Source organism: Acanthaster planci, linkage group LG18, assembly GCF_054643075.1.
Source record: "Acanthaster planci isolate LZ-2023a linkage group LG18, COTS_SCS, whole genome shotgun sequence".
In the NCBI taxonomy this organism is placed as follows: Eukaryota; Metazoa; Echinodermata; class Asteroidea; order Valvatida; family Acanthasteridae; genus Acanthaster; species Acanthaster planci.
The window spans coordinates 13388374-13408913 of NC_141794.1; the positions used below are offsets into that span (position 1 = coordinate 13388374).

A 20540-nucleotide genomic window follows, 5' to 3' on the forward strand; every position below is an offset into this window, starting at 1 on the left:
AAGGTTACACACAGAAAATAAACGTAAGTTGCCATGATTGATTGGTTTAAGTTTGGTTTTTCTTCAGGTTGATGCATTTTGTACGAGTGGTCCTAAACTTTTGCAATGACTGTACTTGTATACTACATACTTTTAGAGGCATGAAAGTCTCAAGAGCTACTCCTATGTTAAAAAATTGATTCATTCAAACACATGATAGATGTTAGTTGACCGCACCTGATGTGGTGTTCAGTAATTAACGTTCTCAGAGATCACAACTGCTGGTGTCTGGAGTTGCACATGTTCACTGCCTATGAAAATCTTGGGCAAATCACAGTTGTAACAAAATTATGGTATCAAGATGACAAATAATTCATCAACTGGCATGGACAGGAATTCACTATTTGGGCAAATTGGGTATAGTAAACTGCAATTATCAAAATCAAAAAGGCAATTGAGAAATACCTGTATATGGCTGATACCATTTACGGCCGGGGAGCTTTAATGTTTAAGCCTTCCTCCACTTGTTTCTAGCTTAGGAGTAGGGCCACGTATACGGAGGTATAGTCCATTAGCCTGGCCCTAATAAAGTCGAGTCTCAGACGTGCCACTCTTCGACGTTTCCTTGACTTTCCTCATGCATCACTGCCACACCTCTTTGCTGAAAAACTCTGAATTCATTTAAGGCTTACCTCATTCAAATTTAAATTTTTCGGTAAATGAAAATGTTCTGGTAATTGAAAGCCAAGGCTAACCCTTTCCAAATTCTTATTTTTTGCACAGAGGAAAATTTTCTAAAAGTTAATAAATATTGTATGAAAGGCTCACCCCCAAAAAATTTTAGTTTTTCACAAAAATGAAAATTTTCTGAAAATTAATAAATAACGAATGCAAGGCTATCCCCTTCATGTTTTTAATTGTTCACAAAATGAAATTTTTCTGAAAATGAAAAGAAATGCAAGGCTTACCCTTTACAAATAATTATTTTCCCAAACAATAGTTTTTAATTAAAATAACACGGTAAAATCCTTGCATCAGTTTTATTTAAAAATGCAACATTAACTTCCAAAGCAGTTGTTGCTGCTGTTTTTAATGCAAATTTTAAGGATAAACATCTTTAGGTTTTGCTGAAGCTATGTCCTTGCAATGTTAAGTCAACATTTTATTAAATTTACAAGAAATTTTTGTAGAATATAAAATTACCGAATCTTAAAAATGTACTGGCACACAAATGTTTCTTTGTGCAATCACCAACACCCACAGAGACTGTGTTGATAGTCGTTAACTCATCAATCAGAAAACATTTATTGTATACAACTATAAACAACTTCGAAATGGCATGTGTGTTGCATCTCCACATTCTTTTCAGTTTGCGAGTGTGAAAAATTATGTGTTACACTAGTTCCACAGAGAGATTTTTGATGAATGATTTTTTCGAGGGGGATACAATGATCACATTTACATGTACAGCAAAGCTGGGTTTTATAATTTAGTGATAAATTGATTTTGTTGAACACTGTCACTGCTGGGCATAACTAGCCCTTTCTATCTTGAAAATTCTACCCAGATTCAGTTCAGCTAGCGCTGCTAGCTGTTCGAATTTTCCCTTTGAAAAGACATAAAATAAAACCAGTACATGTATTTACATTAAGATAAGTTTTTATGGAACCCTGAATGGTTTATGGAGTTCACAATGTGGGCAAAATGATTAGCTGCAAATTATCTACAAAAATAAAACAAGTAACAAACTTACAAATCAGCAATAACATCCCGTTAGAGTTTTAGGTAAAAACAGTGAAGATTGAAGGATGCGAGAACGAGAGAGTTTGCATCCAAGCCAAACTTTGACAATTTCAGGGCAGAAATGGATCATCGGGTTAAAAGTGAGAAAGAATGGCCTTTTTCACTTTACCTATCTGGTAGCAGATTGTTGAAATGGAAACAAATTAATTGGCCTAGCAACAATGTCCTGTCAGGTGGACAAGTCTTCAGATACAGGTTAACCCACCTGCATGCCAGATACAATATGGTGTTGTTTCATGCCAGACTGACCTCTCTCACTGGATCACTGCTGATTATACGGGAGAAACTCTCATTCCAAGAACCAATGTCAAAATGTGTACATAGATTATCTATGAGCACGAAAGATCCCCCCCAAATGGATGACGGTCCTTGGCTTAGAAACACTGCAGCTATCAGTATGATGACATCTGTCTATACTGATATTCCTAATGCAGTGTCGTCTTTAAGCAAAGCAGCTGTTGCAGCAGCATGCACTATGTTAGCTGCTGTCCCATCTAACTGATCTGTCAAGAAGGAACTGATGGTATCGATGGCTTGATCCATCTCTCTCTGTAATGACTGGATACGCTGGCAGTTCTCAGCTGACATCTCCTCAAAACGCATTAATTCATTCTGGTTAAAGAGTCCTCTGATGTGGTAGTACTGCACTAAGGCATGGTGGAGGCGAAGCTGAAGACCACCCAACTGAAGAAAAAAAAAATTGAATTCTATACGATACACCATGAATAATTCATATAAATCTCACTTTTAGATTTACTTTGGGTTCTCCTAACCCTGTTTGAGGTCTGGGAAGGGCTGATGGCTTTGCATTGTGATTGGTTACCATACGCACAACCTCCAACCACGAGGTTATCACTTCCTGTTAGCAAAGTGTTATTTGAAGTTTTGGTTAATCCATGGCAATGTTTTGGCACAGGCAAAAACGACGGCTTACATCACAAAAACATGGCCTTGGTACAATCACAATAATTTATCTTTTAAGTATCAATGATCATGTGTCTTTTGGCAATATATTTCAAATCACTGGTTATCTTGATCAATTTTGGATGAACTAATATGTGTAGTGAGAATATTTTCAGCACTGAGGAAAAAAAGAAAAAATAATGAATTAACAGCCACATTGAGTGAGCTTGCGTTCCTAGCAAAAATTACCCAAAATGCTCTGCGCAATGTTAGCTGTGACCACACGTGATGTATTTCCTACACTAAAATCTGTGCAAGGTCATCAGCCTACAGCTGATTTCTCAATGACTAAATTCAGTCTTTTGGCAATAGGCCTGGAGGCCGGTATTCATTACCTGCTTGTGGTCTTTAATGCTGGCTTCCAGGCTAAGACGACCCTCTAGGCCATCCAAAAGTTCCTCTTTCAGCTTAAGATGCTCCTGCTGTTTCAGCCTGTACTGATGAGCCAACTCCTTGTTCTCGCGCAGATTTTCCTTTAAATCACTCTAGAGAAGGAAATACACTATTCCTATGACTCAATCTGGAACTTTTAATTGCACTACACTGGCAAAATGAGATGTAAAATGCAAAAACTACTACAGACTGCTTGCTTACTTGCAGTACCTGAAATAGAAAAAAAAAATAGAAAGCCTACCAATTCAGTTTTAGCAGAATCTTTCTGTAGAACCTTTGAGAAAGATTAAAGAGGTATTTTGGTTCTTACCTCTAGTTGTTCTAGCACCTCTCTACGTGCCTTCATGTTCTCCAGATGCTTACTACTCCCTTCTTCCATTCGCTGAGTAACCTGAGTCAAGGAATCCTTCAGTTCATCTTGCTGCTTCTGACCTGATGTCAACTGAATTGTTATCTCTTCAAGATCTTCACTGATTAGTGATAAGAGAACAAATAAACTCTCTGTCAGATATCAAATTTTTTGGGGATCATCTTTGTCTCATATGAACTTCAAAATAGAAAAGTATCCACATGTGAACACAATTTAAGCAAGATAAAAAGGTTTACACTGCATTCAACCAAAAATTCAGAATGAAACTTGATTTCAGATTCAAAGGCACCTGTAGAGAAATTTCAGTGAAGATAAGGTCAATGTAAATTTTGGATGTGTAAAGCAATCAAACTCAGTATCAACGCATGGTCTTTTTTGGGGGGGGGGTAATTTTTCATTCCTACTCAAATGTACCAAACTTTGACATGAAAAAGTGAAGTTTGAAGTTTGTACTAAGCCAATAAGGTTTATCAGGTTGGTTATCATCAGTTTCTTTCCTGTACATATCCATTTATACTCCTGGACAGACAGAGGCAATTAGGGGTAATGTGGTTTACTCAAAGGACACAACCTGTGACCAGCAATTGGATTTGAACCCTGACCGTCTCCTCATAAATTACAAACCCTAACCACAAAGCTATTCTCTCTATGATGAAATCACATGACATTTATTTATACAAATTCTTAACCCCAACCCCCTAGAGTGTTTGTAAATTCACATTGAAAATCTGAAGATCTGGGACTGTTAGGGCTAAAGAAGCCCTGGGGCTCTGGGACAGTTGAATGCACTTTAATACACCAGTTTCTTGCACACATAGAACGGAACAAAGCTTTTCTGTCTTGTTTATACCAACAGTGCTCATTATAAACCGAAAACCAATCAAAATGAAAGGCTAATGAAGAAGATACTAGAGGCAAAAAAAAATCAATAAGAATCACAGATTCTGAAGAATGAACTTAACGGAAACAGTTTACACACTATATCAACTTGTTAGTGTGACATACTGCATTTATCTGGTGTACTTACGTTAATTCAGCAATACTTTCCTCTGTAGTGGTAATGACTTTATGCATAACACTCTGTGATTTGGCCATATCGGCAAGTTTCTTGTTAATCAAGTCAGTACGGTAAGCCATGTAGTCAAGGCGCTTCGTAGCATTCAGGATCTCTTTCTGCAAAACAATTTAGCATTATGGTTAGACCCTGACTTTGTAAATGTCCGTTGCCATTTCTTAAAGGCTAAGCCAAAAGACAGATTTATGAGATGTAAAACGTTGACAATGACATTGCACAGCTGCTACATACACTTTACATTTTGGGAGCCATCATTTATTCTGGGTCATCGATGCAAATGTCAAAAACCCATTGGCACCTCTATGGACAGCACAAATCTGATCTGCCTTGGATGAAACAGTGAGCTCCCCAAAATTTAGGATCAAGCATTATTTCAGTTTATTTTGTCAAGTTTCCTACCTCAAGATTCTCACACTGTGGTTCCAGTTCTTGGATTGTTGTAGTCTGTGATGCCTTCACTTCTTTGTGACGTTCTTTCAACTCTGCTATGGACCCTCGAAGCTCTGCAATAGTCTGGTGAATATGTCATAAAATTTTTCAAATATGATGCAAATCGATTCATCATTTGTGTCAGCTTGAAATATTTTTACTTCACGTTTCAGTGATAATTCATAAACATGAGCTGGTTAAGTCATCAAATACATGTAAAGACAGAGGTTATTTCAAAACATTTAAAATAACATAAGTCATATCCAGAAAACCAAAATGTAGTTCTGAATATAATCTACTGAAATATGCGGTACAGGGTATGAATGCTTACCAACTGTACAACCTGAATGTATCAAAAGAGTAAGTAAGGAGGATTAGATTTTGTCAGCAGAATCTACAAATTGTTCCACAAAATTCTGCTAAATAGAAGCACTGGCCCCCCTCTTATTTTTACAACTAACAGACTTGAACAAAAGGAAATCAGGAAAATGATTAATGATGTCTTTATTCACCCTTTGACGTTGAGCGTGTTCCTTCCTCAGTACTTTGACATCAGCTAAGATATTGCTGACAATCTGCTCCAATTCAAATGCCTTCTTAGAGACCTTAGCTTTTTTCTTCTTGGCTTCTGTCTGTTGTTTAGCCAAGTCTGTGGTGTCAGAAGAGATGCGAGCTTGAAGGACTGTCCGTGCATGGGTTTCCTCTTTGACTTGTTTCTTCAGACTCTCTGCCGTACCCTGTCAGACAAACAAGACAAGCGGTTCATTAAGTTAACTGCACATGACACTGACACCTAACATTCGTAGGTTCCAGGAAAACAGCATCTGACGCGCTGATTTGTTCAATTTTCCATATTGAAAACACAATTGAGGCAAGCTCTTGCAAAGCTACCTAAGAGGCACCTACAATGTAACACACATCTACTGTTCACAATGAGCGAGAGTGGTGCACAGACACAGAATATATTCAAAGCTGTAAGCTGTCTCACAGTCGGGTCACAAGACACAAGTGAATACTCAGGGTATGACTATTATTAACATTCTCAGTGTTTGTAAATGGCCTATGCTGACAAAAAAGGTTTTACAAGAACAACGTAAAAAAGGCAAGAGTTTGCACAATGTATGATTTGATCAACTTGAAACTGTACCACTCTCGTGTTTGTCAATTGTTGTTTTGAGAGAGAAGTTTTTAAAAACCACTTGAGATACGTAACCAAAACACAGCTACATTTATTTGATGACGCATTTGCTATAGGCTCAACTGCACAATGTATACCAGAAGCAAGACCCTTTCAATGCTTTGAATAGGCATTTTACTCCAATAAGACTTGAGACCAAATCGGACAATGGACTCATCAACACCTCCAGCAATTAAATCCCACCAGACTGTGCACAGAAAAAAGTTACATTTCTGATCAGGTGCTGTGTACTATTTTTTTACCTAGAGCTGGCATTGTATTCAATGCATTGCTATGATTGAGTTGGTAACAGCTGCTGTCACTTGTATATGACCAGCAACATGTCAATGTCAACTCAGTTTACTGCACTTGTAAAACCTCCCACTCAACATTCATTTGACAGGAAACCTGTCATTAAAGCACTGAAATACTTTCTACCTTCCAACTGGTTGGGGTATTGGGGTTAATGATCAGGCCCATGTTTCAAGAACACACTTAAGACTGCATTCACATTTCCGAGTCAATTGGTATATTTCTATGCTAATAATACTGTGGAATTTCCACACCTGTTTCACCTTGGGTGAATTATTGAGTTTTATGGTTGAGACAAAGCTTAAAGTGAAAATATGTAAACAACCAGCATTATGGGAATTGTAGAGAATGACCTGTTTACACGTAGTGCAGTGTATTATGCATAATGTTCAGGCATCTTTTTGAATAATACTGAATGTTTGATCACTATTAACACTCTTGGAATTCTTCAATAATCCATTCTTCTTCAAATGGGCAAAAGCTGTGACAGACTACATTGACCTTGGGTTATCATTATTCTATACATGTACAATAATGCAGCCATTTCCATTAGCATTCACTATTTTCTATTAACAACAATAACATTATCCTTGAAATCATTTTGACAGGTCTCAGACGTTTTTATTCCCCGCTGCCCTTCCATTTTGATGCCAGTTCTGATAAAATGGTCATAAATGATGCAATGAAAGTAGCAATTGATGACAGAAAGACTGAATGGAGAACTTACACCTGTCTTCACTTGCTAACTAAAAATGCTGGACCCATGCACAAATTTGCAGCACAGTATATTGAATATTTACAGAAAAAAATTAATCTGAGCAAATGCAGTCATTTGAGGAGATCACCTTTGTTTCTGAAAAGTTATGTATTTCAAATTTTTTTTTTTTAATATCACTTTTTTTTAATAAAGACTACTAATGTCTCACATTAAAGGTACACGTAGGTAGCACCATTGTTTTTTGCTGTAATTTACAGGATTGGCTGATTTGGGGTTTTGAAATTTACAATTTACCAATTTGGTCAAATTGAAGATCTTTTAATTTGGTCGCGCAGAGTTCATAGACAACAGGACATTCTGAGTGCATTCCAAAACAACAGCATTCTGGGCAAAAATATTTCTCAGATTGGCACAAGCTGTATGTTTGCTTTTTTTAAGTAAGACACTCAAGAATTATTTGGCAGTCCTATTTTTGCAATTTACCAATGGTTTCACCTGTCACGTTTTCATGTGGTGTCAACTTTGCTTCCAAGCTGTCAAAAAAATTCAACCCTTTTGAGTTTGAGCTTCCATTAAACCTTGTGCAGCCCCTTCCATATGGCAAACAGTCCCACTAAATAGACATAAGCTCAACATACATTCTGACTATAAACATTATGTTGAATTCTTTGAAAGACGTACATGTACACTCTTCAAAACTCAAGAGGTCGATCACATAGACAGGGCAAAATGAAGTTCACCTAGACTCTCATATTGGGAAAGATTCAAGATAAACATCTCCTGCAAAAAATAATAACATCTGGTGGCAGTATGTGGGATGACATCATGACAATGCTTGCTGATTAAAGTCACTCTCAATGCCAACTGTTACCTACCAGTACCTACTGGTACCGGTACTTCTTAGCAACCAACAAACCTAAGAATTATAGTCACTGGATAGTCTTTTGTTGACCATGTTCCAGTGTCAGCCAGGGTCAACTACTGATCTGACATTACAATGATGAACTTGAAGCCAGAAGAAATCAAGGTTGGCACACGGCAGACATAAAGGTACATGTATGTGACGTTGCACCGGTTTTACTAGTAATCCTCAGTGAAGGTTTACTGTAAGAGAATAATATCCTCTCCTTCTGACTAGTGATTAAAGAAACCCTGATAATCCCTTAGCCAATACAATGCAAGAGGGATGGCATAAGACCCCTCCATTGTACTTCAAGGCTAATGTCTTAACAAAGAAAGGTATTGGAGTGAAGTTCAATTTTCACTAGCTTAGGGAGTCCACTTGGGAATGTAAGGTCCATTCATGGCTGGGCCAGTTCTCCAAGGAGACAGTCTGTCAAGAAATCATTTAAGGACAATGGTGAAATGGTGACAAGCATCAAAGGGTGAATAAAGGGGCATAGGAGGGTCAAACAGCTCTTGATGAATAGTGGCTGGGGTAATTTAGGGGATTCCATGGCTTAAAGGGTTACTAAGTATTTTATCTTGCTTGAGGGAAAATTCAAACAATTACTTGAAGAAACTACATGTGTACCTAAGGAACAAAATGAACTGTATTCTTAATGCTGTTCTCAATAATACATATTCCAGTTGTAAGTTTAGAAGGGACCATCCTTTTCGAATAGAGAAATGCTGAGTTCCTATCACTCCTTAGGGATGGGGCTGGAAATCTCAGAAGGACTATTGTGATGGTCAGTTTTCTTTTATTTTCAAGCAATTTTAGGAGTAGGATCTGTATCCCTTCTCCCATGTTGAAGCCACCCCTGACATAGGTTTCCACTTTAAGACTTTACTTAGAGATCAAAGAATGCTGATTGATGTTGGGGCAAACCTTCACGGGTTTGGTGTAAGTTTTAACCTAATAAGATCTAATCCTATTAGGAAATGTTAAACTTATGATTTATGCAATGTCCTTCTCTGGGCTAATCTCTTCCCTTTCACTGATTTCAAGGTATTTTAGTGACAGGTGTACTCTGAGGTATGATAACTACAGTTACATGTCTGGAAGGGGAAATCAATGAAACATGTCTGTTGAAGGACTTAACCAACAGTCATTTGTTTGCAGTTGGTGTCCTTGTGTACTTGTACTTATTGCTAGGTAAATATTGATGACGTCGGGTATGTGAATATTTAATTATGGGCTAGAGCTGGACCAAGAGAGGGTGCAATTTTCCTGGCAATGGAGGCCCCTTTGGTAGTAACTACACATCGCTGGTTCATGAACAATTATGAAAAGCAAGCGTTGCAGTCGCATTGCTACCAACAAAATTAACAGACCAACATGGGAGTTTTTTTTTCAACCAATGAGGGGGTGCTCCTGCTGAGGGCAGATTTCAACCACAGCTACATGTACTTACAATTTCTGATAGGAAACCAGAGAGTCACAGTCCTTAGCCCTTGAAAACTTCGTATCTTCTTTAAAAGCAAATTACAGTCAACTCTTGTTATGACTGGGTTGCAGGGACAAGCAAAATTGCTCGTGAATAGCCAGGACTTATTTTACAAAAAGGTCTGGAAAAACTTGTAAGACTAGGGAACCCAGAACAGGCTCTTAACGTACTGGTACGTAATACACTGTATTGTTACGAAAGTGCTCTTTACCTGAAGAATTAACTGCAACAATTTCAGAACAATATTTCGCAGTCATGGAAAACATTACAACCAAAGCATTTTTAGGACTTGAATTGCCAATTACAACATCCATCTGTATGTACATGTAAGTGTGCGAGTATAAACATTTACATGCACATCCATTCCATGTTCACAAGTTAAACAAAGGGCCTGCAATAGTTTACATACTGAGTAACAACACTATGCAATTAACCACAGTACACAGTGGGAGCTCAATTATTAGATGAGTAGGTCCTCCGTTTGATGAATGAAATATTGAAGAGGGTTTGAATCCCAGCACATACTGTACATTTGTTTTACTGTTTACCCCTAGCCCACCGTGACAAATGCGCCACATGCTCACCGTCTAACTGACACCAAAATCGAGACTGTTTTTCGATTTTGCTAAGGTGTTTGTGTAAAGCTGTAGGGCAAAGTCATTGACTGTTTTACTGTGCTTAATTTTATCAAAACAAGAAAATGATAAAACTGTATTTATCCCATACTGTTTGACCATTGCAAAAATGGTAAAAGGGTAAAGCAGTTGATGCACTGTTTACCATTGCCGTCTACGAGGAAATGCTGAACAGTAAAACAAATGAACTGTATGTACCAGAATTGGTTCGCTTGGAAACACTGCTGACAGACAAATGAGGCAAACTGGCATACTGGGTTATACAGAAAAGTAACATTAATTCATGGAGCGCAATGCATGAGGGGAAAACAGATACAAATTCAATTTTATGACATGTTTCAAATGAAAAGTCACGACTGAAGAGATGTCTTACCTGTAGAGTGTCTTCCATCATTTGGGCTTTATCCTCTTCACCTATTAGTTTGTTGCGTATTGCTGTATTGATAACTTTGATCTTATCATACTCTTCGTCAACTACAGCTAGCTGTGTCTCCACCTTAGTCATTTCTCTCTTGATCCGTTCCACATTCTTGGCATCTGCCACCTGCTGCTTGGCACTACAGGGAAAAATAACCACGGTTGAAATTGGTGAAAAAAACAGCTTCTTATATATCTCTGTTCACCCATTTGTCTTTAACATTTGCCACATTTAAAGCCTTGACTAAATCAAACCTGCAGCATGATTTCTCTTAGAAACTTTTGTACTTAGTGACACTCACTGTTCAAAATACTCGGGGTTTATGAAGGTAAAACAAAAGGATATAAATAATGTGGAAAATATGTCTGAATTGCAGCAACTTAAACCTGTGAGGAACCCTGATGTCCGAACTGCAGTGCAAAAGCAGCAACTGACAATTAACAATTATTGATTGCTGGGATGTGGATATGCTGTTTTGAACACCCTCGAGTAGACATGGCATCCTCGGTAAAGTCAACAATTGTTCTATATATCTCTGTCTCTCATATCTCTGTCTTGATGACGTCTATCACTTGTTTTTCTGGGGAAAATTACGGGTAACAAAGTAATCCTTGAATCACTTTTAGGAATTAGTGGTCCCTGCATTACATTATACACCGCAGGGGAACATGTGTGCGTGCGTGCATGTGTACCCATGACAACATATGATGACAGCTGATGTGATGTCCAACAATGAGTGTGACATGCATTTATGTTGCCCTGTCACATGATCATTCTGGGCCAATGAAGAATTAGTATTCAAGACAGAGGTATGACAGTTTGGACATATATTAGACTGCATGTTAACTAACCAGTTCTTCAGTTTCTGTTCAGTATCTTCAATCTCCATTGACATTTGTCTGCATAGTGATTGTTGCTCTCTCAATTCTGCCAATTTCCGCTTGGATTCTCCCTCCAGATCATCTGTTTCTTTGGTTTGATTATTTTTCTGTGGATAGTTTCAGGGAGGAAAACAAGGTGTTTAAGCTTGATGCAGGATTTGAGGCATGTGAAAATGCGACAATAGAAAATATAATTTCAAAGTCATTTGGGGTTTAAATTGAAGGGCAAAGAAGTTATAAATGAACAGACGATATATGAAATGTAATAACCCTTTGCTCTCTGAAAAGCTACTGAGTGACACTCAAATATTGAAATGCTTTGAATGGTTTAACAGAACATGGGTTAGAACAACAAATGTTGCATTTAAAATGGTTTTTCTGGACAATTTCAATACCCACTGAATTCCTTACTTTCCAGAATTTGTTCAGTATATAGAGCTGGAGCCCACTCAGTGGAAGTATTCCCATAGGAAGTATTCCCACAGGAACTCCGACATAAAAACTAGCTCAGAATATCTTGTTACAAAGATAGGCCTACCAATCAAGTAAACTCACCAGTGAAATTTCTGCAAATATACATTTAAATAGCATGCTTTCCAAGTCACATAGTTTTATATCCCTCATTCTCATTCTGAAGGTACAGCTTTTAATGAGAGGTAACTACTGGTACGATTCACTCTTAGAACATACCGTTCTTTCTATTTGGCTGGTCAATTGGAAGTTATGATCCGCCTTCTTGCGATGCTCAAACTCTGCTTCTATGATCTTCTCTTGGATGTCCTTGACCTTTGAAGCCTGAATTTTCTCTGCTGATTTGGCACTTTCACACTTTGAGACTGAAATTTAGACATGAATGTAGTTAACACATCACGAAATGATTCTTCAAGTCATCTTCGAATTTAGTTCTTCAAGTTCATAAGCACAGCCATGTGGAATCTTGCAGACATGAGATCTGTGGCAACAGTGTGCATATAAACTGCAGCAAATATTAAATACAATTCTATTTTTGGCAAAACAGGATAACAGTCCTCGTGTCCTTAAGAAACAAACCTTGCTGCAATAGCTTCTTGCATCTCATTAATAAATAGTCATCAAAGGGCGTCAAATATTCATTAAGTATTCACTGATTGATCAGTTGGACATAAAATTCCAGAGTAAATGCGTCACATGCACAATAACCAGTGTGTGAAGCAAAACGTGCGTACTCCATCTGTTTATACTCTAGTTCCTGGTTCAAATGACACACTTGAACACTTGAATTCACACTTGAATACTCACGGAGCACAAGCCTCTCTTCCACATTCTCCCGGAGCTTCTGTCTAAGGTCGTTGCACTGATGAGAGTAGGAAGTATGAAGAGCCTTAGCTTCATCAAGTTCCGTGCTGTGAAAATATTCAAAATAAATATTAGAATACTTACTATACATACAGCTACAATGAATGGCAGTGATTTCAAACAGCCACTTTGGTTAAATCACATCTTTAGTATGTGGATAAAAGAACCTAATTGGGGAGTGATCAAGAGTCATTGCAATGCCATAGTAATGCCCTCGTAAACGTACCTGATCTCCCTGAGAGCATCACGGACTGCTTCCAGCTCTCGCTTAATGTGAGCACGCTCCATGTCAGCTTTCCCATGAGCCTCTGCTGACTTGTCTTCTGTTCTTTTCAGTTTCTCGTAGGTTTGGTTTAACATGTCTGTCGTCTGTTAATTTGTGTTGCAATATAAACATTTGATTTGAAAATAATTATGAAGCAAAAATTTGAAACACTTTATGCCGGAATATGAAATTTGAAACTGGTTACATGTGTTGGGTTCTAATAATTTTCAAGTCAGATCAAGCTAATAGGAAACAGCATACTTGGGAGTTTGAACTGGAAATTCGATCCAAAATATTTACATGTAAATAGAGGGGATAGCACTGTTTGCTGTTTTTATTTTTTTTTTGATAATATACGTCACAGTGGAACAAAAGGGAATGTCATGATTCAAGCAGACTGGTTACTTTCAAAGGAAAGTATAAATGTACACTGTCTTAGCAATAACCTTAATGGGTAATTCCAGAAATTAGGGGTCCAAAAGTATGACATTTTCGTTTCCCCATTACATCTGACCTTTGTCATTTGCCATGGAAATATCACCAGAATTGATTTCAAACTATTACTATTTGTTTGGCAGGTAATTTGCATTAATTCATCACTCTTGGAAATTAGAAAATGTGTTCTGAACTTACAAAATCATATGTCAGATGTGACAGGAAAACAGAAGAAAATGGATCCCCTACTTTCTGGAATTACCTACATGTGACTCAATGTACCTGAACTTGAGCCTCATCTATTCTCTTCATGGCATCCCTCTCCAGCTCTAACTTCTCTTCCACCAGTGGGCTAAATTATATATACATATATAAAAACTGAATTATTAAAACACTGCTTGGCCCTTGAAAGATCAGGTATGACTTCACAAATGATCAAGAGAGGGCGCTTTGCTACCTAGTCACGACATGATAACACAAATCTGTACACTGACTCATGAACATATTTTACATATTGGTATAGGTATACCAACTTTTAAATGTGAATAAGTCCATAGGATTTTGTGTGGGTGATTATGGTGTTCAGTGGTTGGTTCCAGCCCCATAACCAATGAGGAGGTCCTTGTGCTGAGAGCTCTTACACAGGTTACTATCAACAAAATGATGATGCTTACAGCGCGTTGATGAGAAGACCCCTTAATTTATACATACAGATACACAACCTCAGAAAATGCTCCGAATAACTTGCCAGTGTTTCTGAACAAATGCAATATCTTCCATCAGTCTGGCATTCATAAGTTCAGCAGTCTCAACTTGGCCTTGAACACGGCTTTTTTGTCTGGCACGGTACGAACAATGCCATTTCAACTCGGCGATGTCAGTTGCACATGCTTCATGTTCTGTTGGAAAAAAGTAAGTACATCAAAGGAATGACAAAAATGATTAAAGTGACTGTGTGCTTCTACATGTACAAGACAAAGTGTACGTGCATTATTTACATTGGCAACCCCAATTTGCTTTCGCAGACATTCAAACTGATCAATCACTTTAAACTGACTGTTTCTACTTATGCATCAGCCAGTTAAATAGCATGAATATTTAATGGCGATAATCTAGGACACAATGGGCTTATTTCAACTTGTAGGCATATTATGCATTTCAACCATAAACTGGTCATGCCTCTGTTGAAAGTTCCACATGCTCTGAGTTTCATGATTGCTCAATACACATGGTTACTTTGACCATTTCAGGTTTTTATCCTACCTTTCTGAACAGCTCTTGGTAGTTCAAACAATCTTCTTGCAGCTAGTCTATCAATCTTAGACTGTAACCACTGTACCCTCCTGCATTCCTTGTCATACAGTTCTTGTGTATCTCTTCGGTCAGTTTCAAGACGTCCAAGAAGTACAACAACTTCATCTATCACTTCTTCAGCTCCAAGATGAGGAATTTCATCTTCAATATCTGTCACTACCATCTCAGCTACAATTTACAAAAATCACAAAAAAGATGAGCAGGATACATAAAACCTCACTTATAAAAAGACAAACTTAAGGCTGATGATGAATAAGAGAAAATAGCTACAAGTGTAAAAACACAACAGCATTTTGAAGTTATAACTGTTAAGTGTTCAGAAAATGAACCAAACCTGGCATATGAATTGTCATAAATTTACTTGTTAGTTTAATTTATCTTAAGAAAGTACATGTATAGAAACACTGTTCCATATACTCGTAGCCCCATCATCACAGTACAAAGGGAAACATGAGACTGTTGTTGTGTAAATTTCAGTCAGTGTTAAAAGAGGCATCTGATAAAGCCCAGAAAGTATGAGATGCAAGGTCAGACAGTGATGGTTAAATACCAAGAATCCTACTAAGATAACACTTCACCTTTTGGTGTAATGGCACCTACTCCTTGCACCGACAGCTCACATGTTCTTGGTGTTCCTGCAGTGTGTGTTGATGGTAATGAACTATGGGTTGAACGCACTGTTGATGAGCATCCAGTAGAGGTACTGGTAAGATAATCCATTGCTCCAGGTACAGCCGAGTCAGAAAGAAACCTTAGTTGTTTACGGCCTTTCAGAAAATATCAAGAAAACCACTGGTGGATGAAAATCTGTTGATACTGCACATTCTGAAATAGTTATTCAATTACATGTACTTGTCTTATGTTTTGTTTTGTGTACACGTAATATGTAACAAATACATTAATTTTTGGTTTATAAATCCTGATTGCTTTTCAAGAATTGTTTGTCTAAATCCTTTGTCTCCTCAACTCTCTAAATCCTTTGTCTCCTCAACTCTCTAGATCCTTTGTCAACTCAACTCTCTAAATCCTTTGTCAACTCAACTCTCTAAATCCTTCGTCTCCTCAACTCTCTAAATCCTTTGTCTACTCAACTGTCTAAATCCTTTGTCCACTCAACTCTCTAAATCCTTTGTCAACTCAACTCTCTAAATCCTTTGTCTACTCAACTCTCTAAATCCTTTGTCTCCTCAACTCTCTGAATCCTTTGTCAACTCAACTCTCTAAATCCTTTGTCAACTCAACTCTCTAAATCCTTTGTCTACTCAACTCTCTAAATCCTTTGTCTACTCAACTCTCTAAATCCTTTGTCAACTCAACTCTCTAAATCCTTTGTCTACTCAACTCTCTAAATCCTTTGTCAACTCAACTCTCTAAATCCTTTGTCTACTCAACTCTCTAAATCCTTTGTCTCCTGAACTCTCTAAATCCTTTGTCAACTCAACTCTCTAAATCCTTTGTCTACTCAACTCTCTAAATCCTTTGTCAACTCAACTCTCTAAATCCTTTGTCTCCTGAACTCTCTAAATCCTTTGTCTCCTCAACTCTCTATATCCTTTGTCTACTCAACTCTCTCAATCCTTTGTCTCCTCAACTCTCTAAATCCTTTGTCTACTCAACTCTCTAAATCCTTTGTCTACTCAACTCTCTAAATCCTTTGTCTACTCAACTCTTTCGTACCTATTCTCAAGGAAAATAAAAGTATGACGGTAACATCAGAGACGTAATATTATTTATTACTTAACCTCATACATATTCATGACAGATTGCCAAACTCTCATTAGTCTATTCATGGTCACGTGCCGGCTGCTATATTTGTTGTTTGCCAAGCGCACATGTGATTGTTCACGCACGGAGTAAATATGCATACGCAGTAGCACAAAATCCAGGAAATGTCGCCCGGGCGTACTGTGCACTTGTGGTGCCAGACTAGCAACGGGGCAGCTCAGCTGAGCGATGCCAGACTGGATAATATTGTGGACAATTAGGATGCTTCCTCCACTAAGGTTGTCCAAAACGTGGCGGAAACGCTAAAAAAATACTGTGTTGCAAAAGGATTGGACTTATCTTTTCTTTCATGATGATGTTTTTAGTTTCAGAGGCTATCAAATAAACTATGTATGAGGTAAAGTAAAAACAAATATAAAATAGTTTATTTCGGTTGGACAATCAATGTTAGCTCCCCTCGGTAATGGGAGTTGACAAACTTGTTCCTTCTTTTGTCAACTCCCAATACCTCAGGGAACTAACACTGACTTTCCAACCTCAAACCATGTTATATTCGTATCATCCATCTACATGGTAACAAACTACATGCCTCAGAATATCTGTATCTGATCTTTAAATCTGTTACAATTAAAATACCCTTTTTGGAAATGTCATATTCAATGTATGCATGGTTCAAATCAATATTAAGGATTTTAGGCACATAAAAGCCATTTTTTTCCCATCCAAAAACATGAGTAATATACAAAATCAACAAATGTATTCATGTTTCATACTGACCAGTATCAGCTGTTAGTCTACTTTGGGCATCTTCAATCACACTAGAAGATCTTGATGAATTCATCACACTACCAACTACAGTAGACGACCGCCTACTTAATATCTCTAGCTCCACCTCTCTGCTCCATATCTCAAAGCGATCTTGAAGCTTCTGAAGATGCTCCAAAGCCAAGTCAACATTTGTGGAGGCAGGTTTGCGGAAGAAGAGAGCACGACGCTTAAAGATCTTGTCATGTAGACGTGGCCATCCATCTGGGATAGGATAGAGCTTGTCTGTGGAAGGGATGAGTTAGTATGTACACGTAGGTAAAAGGTACTGAACAATCCAAAAGTTAGAACACTAAACCTACTTACTGCAATATTAAACGGTGGGTAAGATGTATGTTGACAACTTGCTTGAAGATAAGCTGGAGTTGGATTAACTGCTGTCCTTGGCCATGTATTTTCATGAGAGATATTCTTCAAGAAAATCAGAAGGCGCTGAACATCTTAAGTATTCCCAGGTGTAGAACAAAGAACCATGCTACATATATAGCTTTTTTTCTGCCCAAGTACACAATCTCTTTGCCTAGGATATGCTTTCTGTTGCATGGACCATGTATTGAAGACAAGACATTGCTGTGTAATCTACCCAACAGAGTCAGAGTATGAAGGACAAGTACATGTAATGGTTTGTGTGCATATTGGTCGGCGTGTTCATGGCAGACACTACTCACAGCCAATATTCATCTGAATATTCTACAGCTTCTTTCAAGCAGATATGTATTTGAGCTTGTTCATATGATGGAAATAGACCTACAGCTCAAGCCTCCTTCAAACCAATTCAACCGATACCTTTGTAAACCACATGTGATGAAGAAATGGGTTTATGAAACATGTAAATGTATGACTTTACACTATAATTCAAATTTCTCTCTGTTTACCAAGTTCTCTCAAGTTTTTCTCTTCTCTCTGCTCAGTATCTGGTGATGTCTTCTCTTCATCAATACCAGAGTCATTAGTAACTTCATCCTTAGGTACTGATCTTTGTCGCCTACTCTGGAATTGCTTCTTTTCTACCAATCCAACCAAAAAATAAAAGATATTCTGAGACTATGTTCTTGACAACAAAAGTCTTTCAATTCAACAAAAAAACAAACAAACCATGTCTAGATATATTTCTGAATCGCATGTATGTCAGCATCTAGGCATCATACATGTACATGTATGATGCAGCTTAAAAACAAACTATCCAAACTGAAAGCACTGAAATAAAATAAACATCGACAGCCCATAAAGTATCAAAGTACATGTAGAATTACAGACGTAAAAATTTGAAGCCGACACCCTATTTGTAGATTACAAATAAACAATTGTCATCTCTACATTGTTTGAAATGTACACGGTAGACTACAATGTACTTCTATGTCGTAGACATGTGATGTTGCCTGCTCAACATTTTCGCTTTACCACTTGTGCAAATAAGAAACTAGTGATCCATTATAAGAATGGCCAAAGACACATAGGGCCTACGTTGTATAACTTGTTCCATTTACGCTGGTTCCTTGATTCAACTGAAGTTTTTTTATTTCAGCAATGTCTACCAATATCAAGTTGTCAATTTATTCATATACCTTTCTGTGAAGACAAGGTCTCATATGTCTGTTTTTCACTGGGGACTGGTGAGAATGTAGTGCCAGTCACTTCAGTTGTTGCACTCAACTTGGAACCAGTCCTCGGTTGTGTCAGGAATGCTTTGTTTTTCTTCTTTTGTGGTTGAGAGCCTACTTCTACACGAATCCGGATTTGTGCCGTATCAGAAACTTCACTAAACGCACCTGGCGATGATGCCATCTTTGGTTTTAAACCATCTGCTGTAACTCTGTAAACTTTTACATCATCTGTAATGAAATAAGTGGGATGAAATTACATGAAAACGCCTGGAGAGTGTCTAGCAATCTGGGCTTGTTAACCAGTTAATATTTTTTACCAGAAAACGCTGCTTGGGACGGGTTTTTACCTGCAAAGTCTTCAACCTTCCAATTGCGCTTGACATGCTTGACCCAATTAAGCACGACGCTTAAACGAGCTTACACGTCCTCCATGGAGCACATAAGGAAAATTATGTGTTTACCCGTCATCTGGTGTCAAGTGGTAATTCCATCTTTTCCTAAGGCCATGAGATGGAACATATCCGTGGGAATTCCTTCTGGACAATTTTGAAAACCCATGAGGCTTTTTTTCATTATTCATTAGTTGGTGTAGGTACATACCGCACATCAATAGCCAGTACGCGTCCATGTAAAGGGAACCAACCTTAAAAGTAGACTAGCTCTCAGTCTGTTTTGCATCACGCCATTTGTAGGTGGGTGCACTACAAACTCCTGATTACTTTGGAGCCATTTTTTAACAACAATTTTTCTGAAATAATAAGTTTTGGAAAATAATGAAATTTTAGGGTGGCTGTTTCAGTCAGTAGATGGAAGAATATCCATTCTCATTGCCTAACAAGTAACGTTAGGCCTAGGCCTACCTCCATGATTCCATGGTGATTCCCTATTTGAATTTTTTGGCAAGGGTCACAATCACTTTTGTGGGATGACATAAATTATCTGGAAGAACGTTTATCTTGACACCACATCTTAATTCTGTGCAAATCTATGGACAGTTAAAAACATTTCCCAAAATGTACAGAATAGCCGTGGTTAGCATGGTCAGGCATTATCAGGTGAATGAATGAATGAGAACAGGAGAATTTTTTGTTAGAACGAGTTTTAGTTTAGGCCCTCATTCAACTTTGTTACTTCAAAACTTGCTCGTTTTTCCTCCGTTTTAATGTATCTTAATTACAACCTTTGACATGTTTAACTCCATGAAATCAACAAAAATGAAATAGGAACCTGAACAAACACTGGGCCTAGGCCTACCTCAACTTTCAAGGTCCAGTAACTGAAATTAAAATTGCCACTGTGCTCCAGCTCGTCAGGCAGCCATTTCGCTTGTTGTTTCCTAGTGACGAAAAATCCCGACAAATGCCGAACGTACATCGGAAACGAAAAATACGGCCCATAAACTGAAATGTCGTTGACCTCTTGGATTTATCCATTATTTCAAGGGCTCTCTTTTATGATATCAGTTTCGTTCATCAAAATTATAAAATATCAGTT

At 37.8% G+C, this 20540-nt stretch overlaps 1 protein-coding gene across 3 annotated transcripts; it reads right to left on the minus strand.

Annotated features, from left to right (window-relative positions):
* Window positions 1-1250: 1250 nt before the first annotated feature.
* LOC110985690 (coiled-coil domain-containing protein 178-like) lies at window positions 1251-20456 on the minus strand. 3 transcript variants are annotated; one of them, XM_022246902.2, is made up of 20 exons: window positions 20301-20421; window positions 19690-19794; window positions 19008-19274; window positions 18318-18449; window positions 17395-17667; window positions 15471-15659; window positions 14842-15060; window positions 14327-14477; window positions 13861-13930; window positions 13105-13247; window positions 12822-12925; window positions 12234-12379; window positions 11514-11650; window positions 10618-10801; window positions 5525-5749; window positions 4983-5096; window positions 4536-4681; window positions 3449-3608; window positions 3081-3230; window positions 1251-2466 (listed from the first exon to the last, which is right to left on the minus strand). In XM_022246902.2, exons 3-20 carry the CDS (start codon window positions 19225-19227, stop codon window positions 2194-2196), a joined length of 3036 nt encoding a protein of 1011 aa, XP_022102594.2. In that variant the 5' UTR covers window positions 19228-19274; window positions 19690-19794; window positions 20301-20421; the 3' UTR covers window positions 1251-2193. The 3 variants fall into 3 exon arrangements, with proteins under 3 accessions (XP_022102594.2, XP_087005158.1, XP_022102593.2); XM_087149032.1 differs by having other exon boundaries at window positions 19647-19794; XM_022246901.2 differs by lacking the exon at window positions 19690-19794 and having other exon boundaries at window positions 20301-20456.
* Window positions 20457-20540: the final 84 nt, after the last annotated feature.